This window comes from Mizuhopecten yessoensis, unplaced genomic scaffold (assembly GCF_002113885.1).
Source record: "Mizuhopecten yessoensis strain PY_sf001 unplaced genomic scaffold, ASM211388v2 scaffold8057, whole genome shotgun sequence".
NCBI lineage: Eukaryota > Metazoa > Mollusca > Bivalvia > Pectinida > Pectinidae > Mizuhopecten > Mizuhopecten yessoensis.
The window spans coordinates 901,032-915,216 of NW_018407357.1; the positions used below are offsets into that span (position 1 = coordinate 901,032).

Here is a 14,185-nt window from a genome sequence, read left to right on the forward strand (position 1 = left end):
CCCCCACAGTCAACAAATGGAGTCCCCCCACAGTCAACAAATGGAGTCCCCCCACAGTCAACAAATGGAGTCCCCCCACAGTCAACAAATGGGGGTAATATCCTCAGGCAACAAATTCAGTCAACAAGGAGAGTCTCCCTTAGTCAACAAATTGAGCATTTTTAAGTCAACAATTTGAGAACCCTTGTCAATAAATGGAGTTATGTGTGACATGCGATGCTGATCTGCAGAAATCTGTTCTCAATGACAAGAGGCCCAATGGGCCTGCATCGCTCACCTGGTATAAATCACACACTTGTAACCTTAAAAGTGATCTAAAATAAAGCTACAGGCAAAATATCAGTATTTATCATTAAAATTCATTCAAAAGACCCTGTTAATTTTTTTAAAAACATTTCACCCCTGTGATTGAAAGTAGAACGAAGTCATTATGTTGAACAAATTTTATAGCCTTTCATCTCAGGATGCAACTTGCAAAGTATCAACATCCTGGGACTCATGGTTATTCAGAAGAGGTCGTTTAAAGATTTTAAACAAATTTGACCCCTGTGACCTTGAATATAAGTCAAAGTCATTCACTTTAACAAACATAGTAGTCCTTGATCCCAGCATGCTACTGACTAAATATCAACATCCTGAGCCTTTTGGTTATTCAGAACAAGTTGTTTAAATATTTTGAACATATTTGCTCCTTGTGACCTTGAATATGATTCAAGGTCATACATTTAAACAAACTTGGTAGCCCTTGATCCTAGTATGCTACTGACTAAATATCATCACCCTGGGCATTTTGGTTATTCAGAAGAAGTTGTTTAAAGTTTTTAACATATTTGACCCCTGTGACCTTGAATATGGGTGAAGGTCATTCATTTGAACAAACTTTGTAGCCCTTCATCTCAGCATGCTACTGGCCAAATATCATCACCCTTGGCGTTTTTGGTTATTCAGAAGAAGTTGTTCAAAGTTTTTAACATATTTGACCCCTGTGACCTTGAATATGGGTGAATGTCATTCATTTGAACAAACTTTGTAGCCTGTCATATCAGCATGCTCAACCACCCTGGGCATTTTGGTTATTCAGAAGAAGTTGTTTAAAGTTTTTAACATATTTAACCCCTGTGACCTTGAATATTGGTGAAGGTCATTTATTTGAACAAACTTTGTAGCCTTTCATATCAGCATGCTCAACCACCCTGGGCATTTTGGTTATTGAGAAGAAGTTGTTTAACATATTTTTAACATATTTAACCCCTGTGACCTTGAATATTGGTGAAGGTCATTCATTTGAACAAACTTAAACATGGCATAGGCTCACTTGGCACTTTGTGCCAGGTGAGCTAAAAATAAACTCAAAGAAAATCAACCATACAAAATAATTTATTGTGATACACAGCCAACAGAAGTATATACACAAAGTGTTGATAGATGATAAACAAGTCAGCAGCTTTAGTGGATCAGGCCACTTCCTGTATGATCACAATGGGAGCTGGGGACAAAAACATCCCTAGGTTTGGCACACCTGATGCAAACTTATATATAAAAGGCTTTACTTCAGCATATCATTTTGTCTTATTTTACAGTCAACTGTTTAATAAGCAGTTAAATAAAATTATAAGTGGCACCCTGTGGCAATATCTTTGTAGAATATTTATGAAATAGTTTTGCTCCTCACTATAAATGATCTAACCCTGCTTTACCCTTCACATTTAATGCTTCAAACTTAATTTATCAGCCACAATTTTGCAACTGTTTTGTGTTTAGTTTTACAAACACCAATATTAAATACTATGCATTAGAGAAGATTTGTCACCGACAGAGTAAATTATACATGTACCTTACATTGTAAAGTTGGTGTAAATATTTGTATTGTATTAAAAAAAAATATAGAACTGATAGGACAGAGTTAAGTCTGTTATCACGAGGGCAGATATAACATACACAGGACGGAGTTAAATCTGTTATCATTAGGGCAGATACATAACACGATATTTACACACTACATACTGGCAAACTCAACACACAGCTACCCCACCCCACCCCACCCAACCCCTGAATTTTCATCATTGACAGGATATATAATGGTGAATATACAAAATGAATGAAACACTGTCTGACTCAAATATATGAAAATGACACAATGATAAATATATAGTTACTGGACGGATCAAACTGTCTTATTACATTATATCATACAAAAATTAACATCTATTGACGAGGATTATGCTAATATATAAAGTGTATGTATGTAAATATGCCGGAGCTCAAAGAACCAACAGATTGTACCAATGACACACAAACACTACAAAGCTATATACATGTAGAAGTACAGACTTAGCACAGGAGAATATATGGCATGCTCAAAGAGCTATATATTATGGCATGCTACAAAAAAACATCACAAAAATGTTTACAAAACAACAAATAAAAATAAATGCTTAAAAATTTGAATGCTACAAGATCAATCAAGGCACATATCATTATTGGTGGTACTGTATAAACTTGTATGTCCAAATTGCTTCAAGGAAATAGGACAACTTGATATAATATCTCTTAAAATATATAGTCAAGTTCATTTCCAGTCAACAATAATAAAGCAAAAAATCAAGACATGATGTAAAATGTGTCTGAAAACAAATCCTCCTTGGCCTACTCTACAACTTATATTACACTTCATGTACAATGCAGCTTCTCTCTTCATTACATCTCAACATCCAAAGCTGCTTTCTGGCTTTTATCACAGTTTGTGTAGCCTCATTCTGGGTTACATCATAGTCTTCATAGCCTCTCTTTGGGTTAAAGCCTCTCCCTGACTTATATCACAGTTGATGTAGCCTCTCTCTGGGCTACATGTTAGTACACACAGTCTATCTTAGGGTTGTATCACAGTGCAGCTCTTCTTTCTTTACGGTCAAGTAATTACATCAGCAGTAGTAGGTACTACATATAAAATCAATCACAGTCTAATCACACATGGAATGTTAGGTATCAAGGGTAGAATAAAATGACACAATTAAGTGATATACACTGTATCAAAATAGTTAACATATTTTTCAAAGTTATCAGCAGTATATGTTTCATAGTTTTGTTAAAAACAAGAAAATCAAGACTGTCAGCAGTATACATAGAAACATAAAAGGTCTTCCAGCCCCTGTATCAAGGCTGGTAGGGTGGTACACACATTAGTCATCCAGCTGACACAGGCCAGCTACACCACGATTGATCCAATGATCTGGCTCCTTGTCTGACAACAGCTCTATAAACATGACAAAGTTGGTGGAGTGTCCAGTGGTGGATAGTACACCTCGCCTGGCACTCGTCTTGTACACAGGACATGAGTAAGTCTTGTTCTTGGCAAACTGGTCCATACGTTTGGGTTTCAGCCAGATCTGAAAGTTTTGGTTAAAGAAAATACATTTTGTTTTCAGCAGCTTTCTTACAACCTTACCATTTAAATTCTGATCATGAGAATCAGCACTCTTCTTTTTTAGGACCTATGGCGCCACCACTGTAATACTTAACTTTCCTTTTTTAGGACCTATGGCGCCACCACTGTAATACTTAACTTTCCTTTACCTAATTTGTTTCTTTCCTAGCTGTTAAAGGTGAATCTTACCAGTGTCATATGATTGCTGTTAATCTCCCAACAAAGTCTAGAGCTGATATGAATATAGAGAAAATGTAAATTTTACGTAATAGCTATATTCAGCGACACCTAGGAGAAAGTCTGGTTTCCAGTGGACACAGGTTCACAGTTGAAAGGTTAACTGTAAATAATTAAATGACGCAGGATGTCATTAAAATTTGTTTGATTTCAAAAGGATACCACTGGCATTGTGTCGAAAAGGATCTTTGGTAGGGATTCTCCTAATACCATCTTGTCTCGATCCCAACGACTTCCTTCTAAGAACAAACCCTGCAATTGAAGATAAACAAAATCTTTAATTCAACAATCTTTTCTATGCATAGGTCACTTTAATTAACATCTTGTTTATCTTTCTGGATTAAAAACATCAGAGAAACTAAGGTTTAGAAATAATAGATTATGTCATGTAGCCTTACATAAACAAAAGCTCCATTCTCAGGTTTTTCAGTCATTTCCTTCTCTTCCTTCGTCACTTCAAACTCAAAACCAACAGCATCAATAGGAATGGTGTATTTCCTTGCATAGTTCTGGGACACACCTACGACAGAAAGCAGCCAGTATTAAAGTCTGTAAAATCATGGACAGGGCTACAGTTGACAGAGACTAGCCAGTGTTAGTTCAATATAAGTCTGTGTAAAATCATAAAACAGTTTTCTGATTTATAGACACTAAAAGTCATATACCTGTGAGGAAGGACTGAGTGAAGTAGAAACCAGAAAGCCAGAATGTTGCAGGAATACCCTCTTGTATCCAGTCATTGAAAAATTTCAATCTGTAGGAAGAAAATCACAGGGTATTAAAATTACATAGTACTACATATCATACATAATCTACAAACTTCTAAATGTTCCTATGTAGTATGGTGATGATGATTATTATTCTGTACCTGGCCAGAAGGTCGTTGATGTAACTACCCAAGGGTTTCAGTGATGGGTAGGACTTGGAGGCCCACACTGTTGGTACCTTGCCGTTGAGCATACTCTGGAACACCTCCTCCAGTTCTGAGGACATGAGCACCAATCCCTTAATGGCTTTCTGTAGATTGATCAGCGAGATGCGTACCACCTTCGTCAGACGATTGAAGCGGATGAGCTCCTGTCTCAGTACAGTGTTCATTGACTCGTCGTACACAACAGGATACTTTTTAATCACCTGTAGGACAGAGAAGCATACTTTACAATAGCCTACTTGTACATGTTTATAAACTTTCTAAACTCTGTCAATACACTTGTCACTATGGCTTCAAAGACTCCAGCAAGAAAAGTTTCATTTTAATACGTTAAGAGAGATAATGTTAAAATGATATTTGTTCTCTGAAGAAAATACTGCATAATTCATTCGGTTCACTTACAAATTCTAAGTCAAAATCTGGGGGCAACTTGCTGAGGATATCAACCGATAGTTCCTGGATGACTGAGCCGGTGGATTTACCTCCCTTGCTTTGCTGTCTTGGCAGAGTAAGCAAGATGTTGTCAAATAACTGAAAGAAAGAAAAACAGAACGTGAAAAGGAAACAAAAGAAACAAGATTGCTTTGCAGCCAATAATCACATTTTTTAAATGAAATTGCTAAAAGGAATAGTTGATTTCCAGGTTTTTCAAAATAAATGGAAAGGAAGCAATGCCTGTCAAAGTTTATAAATGCCTACCAGTTGAGTTTCCTGGTTGTCCTTGCTGATGTCTGCGTTCTCATGCAGCCCAAATACCTCAGGATTAGGGTTAATGGGCAGGGTCCTAATGTAATCAATGTAGGTCTGATGTTCACCTTCCTCTGGGGCAAAGTACAGTCCACTCGGGGAAAACCTACAACACAATCTCACCTTGTATAACACTGTCAACTTTTGCTTTACAAGCTAGGATGGTAAAATCACCTGTACTGTATTTAAATCTATCAATCCCAAGTGTCTTTCAGACAGAGAAACAGGATATTAAACCAAAGAAATCCAACAGAATATCAGAACATGTATTAGTAAACCACTCTGTATTAGTAAACCACTCTGCATTAGTAAACCACTTTGCATTTTGCCTATGTTGGATCTTTCGTATCAATCTTTCATCAGCACAACAAAGGCATCAGAGTACAACATATGTTTGATCCAAATTCTCTGACTGTTCACTTTGGCATCACACCTCGCATACATGTATAGTTTGTTATTTTTCAAATTCCATGAAATATAAATGCTACTTTTGTATGAGAACTGATAAGTCCAACAAACAAGACATCTTTACAATACAATAGCCATGATAATAACCAGGGATGCTACAGCAATAAAGCATTAACAGGACCAGGCTAGTATTGAGCTGGAAACCAATTTCCTTGCGAGGACAATAAAGTAACCACATACTTGTAGTCCTTGTTGGTAATTATTTGCTCTGTGAAGAAGATGGAGAGGATGGAGACGAGTAGTCGTCGGTCCTTGTCATCAGTTACACGGCCGCCGTAGTTACATTGACCAGTCAGATATGTAAGAGCAGGCAGGGGCAGCTCCTCGTAATCATTCAGGAACATCTAAAACAACACCACTCAACATCATATACCAACCTCATATAGGCTACTAAATAACATCTGAAACAACACCACTCAACATTATATACCAACCTCATATAGGCTACTTACTAACATCTAAAACACCACCACTCAACATCATATACCAACCTCATATAGGCTACTAAATAACATCTAAAAGTTTAGAGTTACAACTGTTTACAACAAACATGTTGAAACCTCAAATATCTCCAAACATTTGGTGTTATTTCGTAATACTTCATTGAAATCTACTGCCAGTCATTTTTTAAGTTTTTGGTAGACATCTACGAAATTTTTTAATTTTCAAAACTTCATCCAACACATATGAAGTTCAACAGTTAGGACACACAAGTGTTCTGAATTAGTGAAACTAAACATGTTACCAAAAAGTTTTCAAGATTAACTTAGTCAGTTTAATGAATTTCTATGTACAAAACTTACAAATTAATTTTTTATCTTTTGAAACTTTTGACCTTCTACAGCTTTGGTTTTATAGTGGGATATATAGCCTCACTGGACAGTCCACGTTCTCTCACAACAATTACAACCCATTATCTTAACCCAATAGCCATCTTTTCTGGGAATGTTCAGTTTACAGCTACATCTTACTAAAAAAACATACCAACATCTGCCTGAGACTGATACGGAGATCAGATTCCTTGAATTCATATGGAATATTCCATCCAAGGGGACCAAACTTTCTGCGCTCCTGTACCATGGCATGGAAGAATGACAGCCCGAACAACATCTTGTGGAATTTTACAGGCTGTAATCAACAACAACAGGTGAGTAAATACAGAATCAAATTTTAACAAATCTACTTACCCTTTAACTATTTGTTTATATCTATATATCTAGTGAGTTCTAATCAACAATCAGTGAATTATACATAATTTTATCATATGATACAGTCACTATATCTATGTCAATCTCTACAAAATTTCTATCAAATCCCACCATTGTATCATTTATCTAAAAATAACAAAATGAAAAAGAAAGTGAAACTGCCAGATTGGATACCAACCTTATTACAACCATCAAAGAAGGTGGCGTCGGATATGGGATCATTGAGGTAGGACCGCAGAAGATTGGCTCTCAGTCCCTTGGGAGGCTCATTGGTCATCTTCACACCTACAAGGTAAAACAAGAAAGTGTACCTGGATGGTACCTGGATAGTATACATCAGACAATGATGTAATACGGAGGTGTTTATTTACTAAGCTTTACATCAGACAATGGTGTAATACGGAGGTGTTTATTTACTAAGCTTTACATCAGACAATGGTGTAATACGGAGGTGTTTATTTACTAAGCTTTACATCAGACAATGGTGTAATACGGAGGTGTTTATTTACTAAGCTTTACATCAGACAATGGTGTAATACGGAGGTGTTTATTTACTAAGCTTTACATCAGACAATGGTGTAATACGGAGGTGTTTATTTACTAACACATCAGAGCTTTGTAGAAGATGACCTACCGTTCTGTAGGATAGATACAGGGAACTCATCGGATGGGTAGCTGGTCAGCCATAGACGGAAATCCTTGTTTGTCTCCTCTGGTATAATCACCTGAAAAGTTTATATAATACATTTTACAGATGACTTCATGATAAGTGAAATACAAATCACTTAGATCAGCAGAAATGTTGTTTAAAGTCTCACTTTCTAAACCAGATATTGTATTAGAAGTTTTCTGTTCACTTTTAGTTTACACTGTTACCCCCAAAAAACAATCCCTCACTGAAGATACCAGGTACCACATCAAAGTGCTGATCAGGCTGAAGAATTGTGGACCCATGTATCCACACCTTTACCCCCGGTTGTTGTAAGTTGGTCAATGTCATTCTTTGAAGATTTTTGATTTTATGCTTCGTTAGTGTTTTTTGATAGTGAAGCTTATTTTGGGGTAAACCCTACTCTAGATTCTGAAACGAAGTATGTTTGAACATTTTCTTTCTTAAATTATCAAGGCACATCAATGTTTCCTTTTTTAGTTGCGCAGTAAAAACTTCTAATTAAATTTCCAGACCTGTGCAGACAACCCTTTCCCTAACTTACCTCCTCACAGATCTTCTCCAGCTTGGGCATCCAACTGGTGGCCAGATGGCAGTTCTGTAGTACCACCCACGACCCATTCTTTATTGCTGCATCAATCATACCTGCTGCTATTGGACCCTAAAACAAGTAGATATATACGGTTGAAGGTTGTGTGTATTTACTCCAGTGAGAAGCTTATTGTATCATTTGAATGATTAACGTCTCATGAGATATGTATTTTTCCAGTATTTTGTGAAAAGAGTCCTCCACAAAATCAAACATATTTTAAATATTTTCCTTAAAACATTCAAACAGGGAATATATTTTTGTGATTATGAATATCAAGATGATTTCTAACATGGTAACAGGTACAATAGTTGACATGTATGACCATTCAACAATGTATCAATCACCGACACGTTTAGAAGTTATTTCCTTAGCCCCCTTACCTGGCCCTGACCAAGGGAAATCGTCTGGATGGTACCAGCTGCTGTAGAGTAGCCTTTACTCTCACCAAACTTGAGCAGTGCCATCATGGGATCAGCTCCTGGTGATAACACAAAGATCAGAGGTGCACAACAATTTGAGTCTCTGAATGACCCTGCCAGGTCAAAGGTTGGAGGTTCAATGTAAGACTGGCCCAGATTTTCCACAATGAAATTCTGTACAGCGGGAATGATCTTGTCGGGCCTCAGACATCTTAACACCACCATTTTTAACATGCCTCTAAGGGTGTCGTAGGGACTTGGGTACTTGTGGTTCTGTGGGGTTGGGGAGTCATACATCTTTTTCCATTCTCCAATGTTATCTCTCACATCTGTAAAGAAATCACAATTAATCTTCTTAGGATGCCAAGCAATGATTTATGTAGAAAATGAAAGATTAAAAAGTGCTAGTTGCCCTATTATGATATATATTGAAACGACATGAACAAACTTTGACCATGTCTGTGAGACATTGCTGCTTCTGCAAGATGAACTACTTTCGTCCATTAATATTAGGTGTATGTGGTACCCTGAAATCAAACTAGTTTCAGGCGTTTTTGCACTGAAAAATATAAGTTTCTTAAACTCGCAAACAAAAAGATACCAGTGGCGTGAAGACAAAGAATTTCTGTTTATAGTAAACGCCAACTTGATGTTGGATTAACAACCCTGAAATACAAAATGAGACATTCTGTGTAGTGAATACATTTGTACTTACAGTTTTATTACAATAAAATGAAATGCGAGGTGATAGAGCAATGGAGCAGAAGTGTGATACACATAAGAACAGGACCACACAAAACCAAGTAAAGAAAAGCCAACAATGATTCTGATACAGAGTACAAATCACCTACCACACAAATCATACATATACGTACCACTATTTAGAATTAGTTCAAACATGTAATAAATCAGGAATCTAAGATGTACAGTATCACATCATTACTACAGCTAAAACAGTGAACATGTATATCCACACTACCACACTGTCACTGTTGATCAAGCCTTGTCATCATATCAGTATTTTATCATTAGAAGCCACAGTGACACACTTACGTTGGAAGAGGCCTTTCATGTTAGGTAATTTACTAGCCCGGACAAGCTCTCCCCACGATTTTTCTCCAAGCCACTCTGGGGCTGGGTTAGGATGTGGGTTCTCCAAGGCCACTCCTCCGGTCAAAAGGAAACGCCACACATCCTCATCCACCCTACCTCTGTAAGTGAAGACAATTTACACAATGAAGTCAAGTCCAATAACACAAATTGTAATAATAAAATATTTCGGGGATGAAGGGTATGCTTCTAACTTAAAAGAAGCAATTAAAAATCTCACACAAGCAAACAAATTAAAGAAATAACATTGATATTTACAATGTAAGCAAATTTATATATAATCCCAAAAATAATGAAAATGAAGCATTTGCAAAATTTAAGTGTTTAATGGTGGCTCCTAGTAACTTTCATTAACCATCCATCTCCCTTTAAATAAACTATTTATTATTCATTTAAATGAAGAAAAGACCACTTCAAAATCATCTGGAGTACTCATGAATACCTTACTAAACACTACAATGTGAAGTGAGAATTCTGTACGAAACAAGAATATTTTTAGATCTTTCAAAAGTTTTGTTTCAGGTCCTTGCACTTTTCATTGACAACACTGATTGATCTATAAACTAATTATTTTTTTATACAAAGTTTTCTCATTTTAAAACATTTCCTAGAGTTAACTTTGTGTTGTTGATAAAACTGATATTAAAAGGATATATGAAAGAATGATTTTTTTTCTCATTACACCATGAGTGACAAGGTAGCATGTATTTTAAAAGAAACTAAATTTGTTGTCATGAATGCTGACCTTTGACCTTTGGATACCCAAAACAACTACATATCAAGGAATTTCCCATACGAAATTGTGGAGGCCACACAAAGCTGATGTATCTATCTAATACGACAAGACACATATTATATTCTGATGTAACAAAACCACAATATAGCATTAAGGATCCCTGTCCCACTGCACTGGGGTTTCCCCCTCCGTTGTACAGTAACCACCCCTTAATTTTGTTTTGAATATAACTGTAACACAGCTGGGCAAGAACACTTCCGTTGACCAGGTATGTCCAATTTATTTTTTATGTTTTCATAAAAGTCCTGAAAGGAAAGTTTTCTTTTCAGAAAAGATTTATCAAAGCTATAGCCATGCTGAAAAAAAAACCAGTTTCCAAAGTGAAGTTATAGTTTTTGGCAGTGGTACAAGGATCCTTTAATTTTAGGAATAGTTAAAATAAAATTGAAATAAATATGTTTTTACATTACATGAATATTTCTTGCATATATCGAAGCAGTGAGTACATTGTACATTGGCACTATAAGCAAAAGTTAATACTCAATTCTATTAGGTTTCTGTACAGTAAATACAGAATATCTACAGCACTTTTTACTGAGTATACAGTAAATACAGAATATCTACAGCACTTTTTACTGAGTATACAGTAAATACAAAATATCTACAGCACTTTTTACTGAGTATACAGTAAATACAGAATATCTGCAGCACTTTTTACTGAGTTTACAGTAAATAAATACAGAATATCTACAGCACTTTTTACTGAGTATACAGTAAATACAAAATATCTACAGCACTTTTTACTGAGTTTACAATAAATACAGAATATCTACAGCACCTTTTACTGAGTACAATGAATAAATATTTAAACCAAGTGATCAATTTAATAAAGCTATAACATTGTTGCTAGTACTGAAATGCCCTCTGCACTATATCTAGAGTAAGCCAGTAAGTGCCATTAGTACCAGTAGTTTGGTACCAGGTCATATGACCTTGATCACCATATACAAGGTCAAACAACCTTTAGTAATTGTTACATTAGATCACCTAAATGAAAGGTGATATCTTATCAATGGTAACATTACCTTTTTTTCCCCTATACCATATAGTTGTTAATTTTTGCAGGTATAAAATTCGCAAATTTGCAACCATGCCTTGTGAGGTTTTATATGAACCTTTTAAATTTAATTTCAGAATAACCAACGACTAAACAGCCTCTGCTAACTGTTACTTCTGTTTCCTGTAAAACAAATCTGATGTTTCATTGCTAGCCTGCCTTGTATGTTTGATGGACTTTTATAATGGTACGATGTGATAGATTTCACCACTAACAAGTCTAACTATCACATTATTGTAGCTACACAACAACTATCTGATACCTCTGCAGTCTGTGTCACATATAACTTGCTCTCTCAGGGTTGAGATTGTGAACAACATATTAACACAATTCTATTACATTTACTCTGCCCATAAAGCAGTGCCTGGACAAATCAAAGATCTCAAATTTAAATCAAATTTGAAAATATTCTGCTTTTGACAATTATTACATAAAAAATAAATTTTCCTCAATGCCAGTAACATACACTAGGTATACACTACCTACTGCTGACACGTAGTACAGGAACATACACTAGGTATATACTACCTACTGCTGACACGTAGTACAGGAACATACACTAGGTATATATTACCTACTGCTGACACGTAGTACAGGAACATACACTAGGTATACACTACCTACTGCTGACACGTAGTACAGGAACATACACTAGGTATACACTACCTACTGCTGACACGTAGTACAGGAACATACACTAGGTATACACTACCTACTGCTGACACGTAGTACAGGAACATACACTAGGTATACACTACCTACTGCTGACACGTAGTACAGGAACATACACTAGGTATACACTACCTACTGCTGACACGTAGTACAGGAACATACACTAGGTATACACTACCTACTGCTGACACGTAGTACAGGAACATACACTAGGTATACACTACCTACTGCTGACACGTAGTACAGGAACATACACTAGGTATACACTACCTACTGCTGACACGTAGTACAGGAACATACACTAGGTATACACTACCTACTGCTGACACGTAGTACAGGAACATACACTAGGTATACACTACCTACTGCTGACACGTAGTACAGGAACATACACTAGGTATACACTACCTACTGCTGACACGTAGTACAGGAACATACACTAGGTATACACTACCTACTGCTGACACGTAGTACAGGAACATACACTAGGTATACACTACCTACTGCTGACACGTAGTACAGGAACATACACTAGGTATACACTACCTACTGCTGACACGTAGTACAGGAACATACACTAGGTATACACTACCTACTGCTGACACGTAGTACAGGAACATACACTAGGTATACACTACCTACTGCTGACACGTAGTACAGGAACATACACTAGGTATACACTACCTACTGCTGACACGTAGTACAGGAACATACACTAGGTATACACTACCTACTGCTGACACGTAGTACAGGAACATACACTAGGTATACACTACCTACTGCTGACACGTAGTACAGGAACATACACTAGGTATACACTACCTACTGCTGACACGTAGTACAGGAACATACACTAGGTATACACTACCTACTGCTGACACGTAGTACAGGAACATACACTAGGTATACACTACCTACTGCTGACACGTAGTACAGGAACATACACTAGGTATACACTACCTACTGCTGACACGTAGTACAGGAACATACACTAGGTATACACTACCTACTGCTGACACGTAGTACAGGAACATACACTAGGTATACACTACCTACTGCTGACACGTAGTACAGGAACATACACTAGGTATACACTACCTACTGCTGACACGTAGTACAGGAACATACACTAGGTATACACTACCTACTGCTGACACGTAGTACAGGAACATACACTAGGTATACACTACCTACTGCTGACACGTAGTACAGGAACATACACTAGGTATACACTACCTACTGCTGACACGTAGTACAGGAACATACACTAGGTATACACTACCTACTGCTGACACGTAGTACAGGAACATACACTAGGTATACACTACCTACTGCTGACACGTAGTACAGGAACATACACTAGGTATACACTACCTACTGCTGACACGTAGTACAGGAACATACACTAGGTATACACTACCTACTGCTGACACGTAGTACAGGAACATACACTAGGTATATACTACCTACTGCTGACACGTAGTACAGGAACATACACTAGGTATATACTACCTACTGCTGACACGTAGTACAGGGACATACACTAGGTATATACTACCTACTGCTGACACGTAGTACAGGGACATACACTAGGTATACACTACCTACTGCTGACACGTAGTACAGGGACATACACTAGGTATACACTACACTAGGTTTATTCTAGCATGCTAACACTATCATCTCATTGCAATATAAACAGGTAGTAATTTTGTTAATTGTTTCAGTATTTTAAATTGTAAAATAAAATATAAAAAAATAATGAAATTGATGAGATGAACATTGAATATAACTGTCAGTTTAATACCATCTATTATATCGTAGACTTGTTCATGCAATGAGATATTTTGTAGT

The 14,185-nt window shown here is 36.7% G+C and overlaps 1 protein-coding gene across 2 annotated transcripts in view; it reads right to left on the bottom strand.

The window, feature by feature from the left end:
* Positions 1-1,361: 1,361 nt before the first annotated feature.
* The window catches only part of LOC110454780 (dynein heavy chain 3, axonemal-like), a 54,374-nt gene continuing 41,550 nt past the window's right edge, over positions 1,362-14,185 (bottom strand). For both annotated transcript variants that reach the window (XM_021504484.1, XM_021504483.1), the window contains 14 exons: positions 9,750-9,907; positions 8,658-9,025; positions 8,230-8,346; positions 7,650-7,740; positions 7,194-7,300; positions 6,792-6,935; positions 5,988-6,151; positions 5,292-5,445; positions 4,995-5,123; positions 4,530-4,795; positions 4,327-4,415; positions 4,060-4,181; positions 3,824-3,913; positions 1,362-3,386 (listed from right to left, as the gene is read on the bottom strand). In XM_021504484.1, coding sequence (XP_021360159.1) covers positions 3,180-3,386; positions 3,824-3,913; positions 4,060-4,181; positions 4,327-4,415; positions 4,530-4,795; positions 4,995-5,123; positions 5,292-5,445; positions 5,988-6,151; positions 6,792-6,935; positions 7,194-7,300; positions 7,650-7,740; positions 8,230-8,346; positions 8,658-9,025; positions 9,750-9,907 — 2,206 coding nt within the window. In that variant the 3' untranslated portion in view covers positions 1,362-3,179. The remainder of the gene's footprint in view (positions 3,387-3,823; positions 3,914-4,059; positions 4,182-4,326; positions 4,416-4,529; positions 4,796-4,994; positions 5,124-5,291; positions 5,446-5,987; positions 6,152-6,791; positions 6,936-7,193; positions 7,301-7,649; positions 7,741-8,229; positions 8,347-8,657; positions 9,026-9,749; positions 9,908-14,185) is intronic.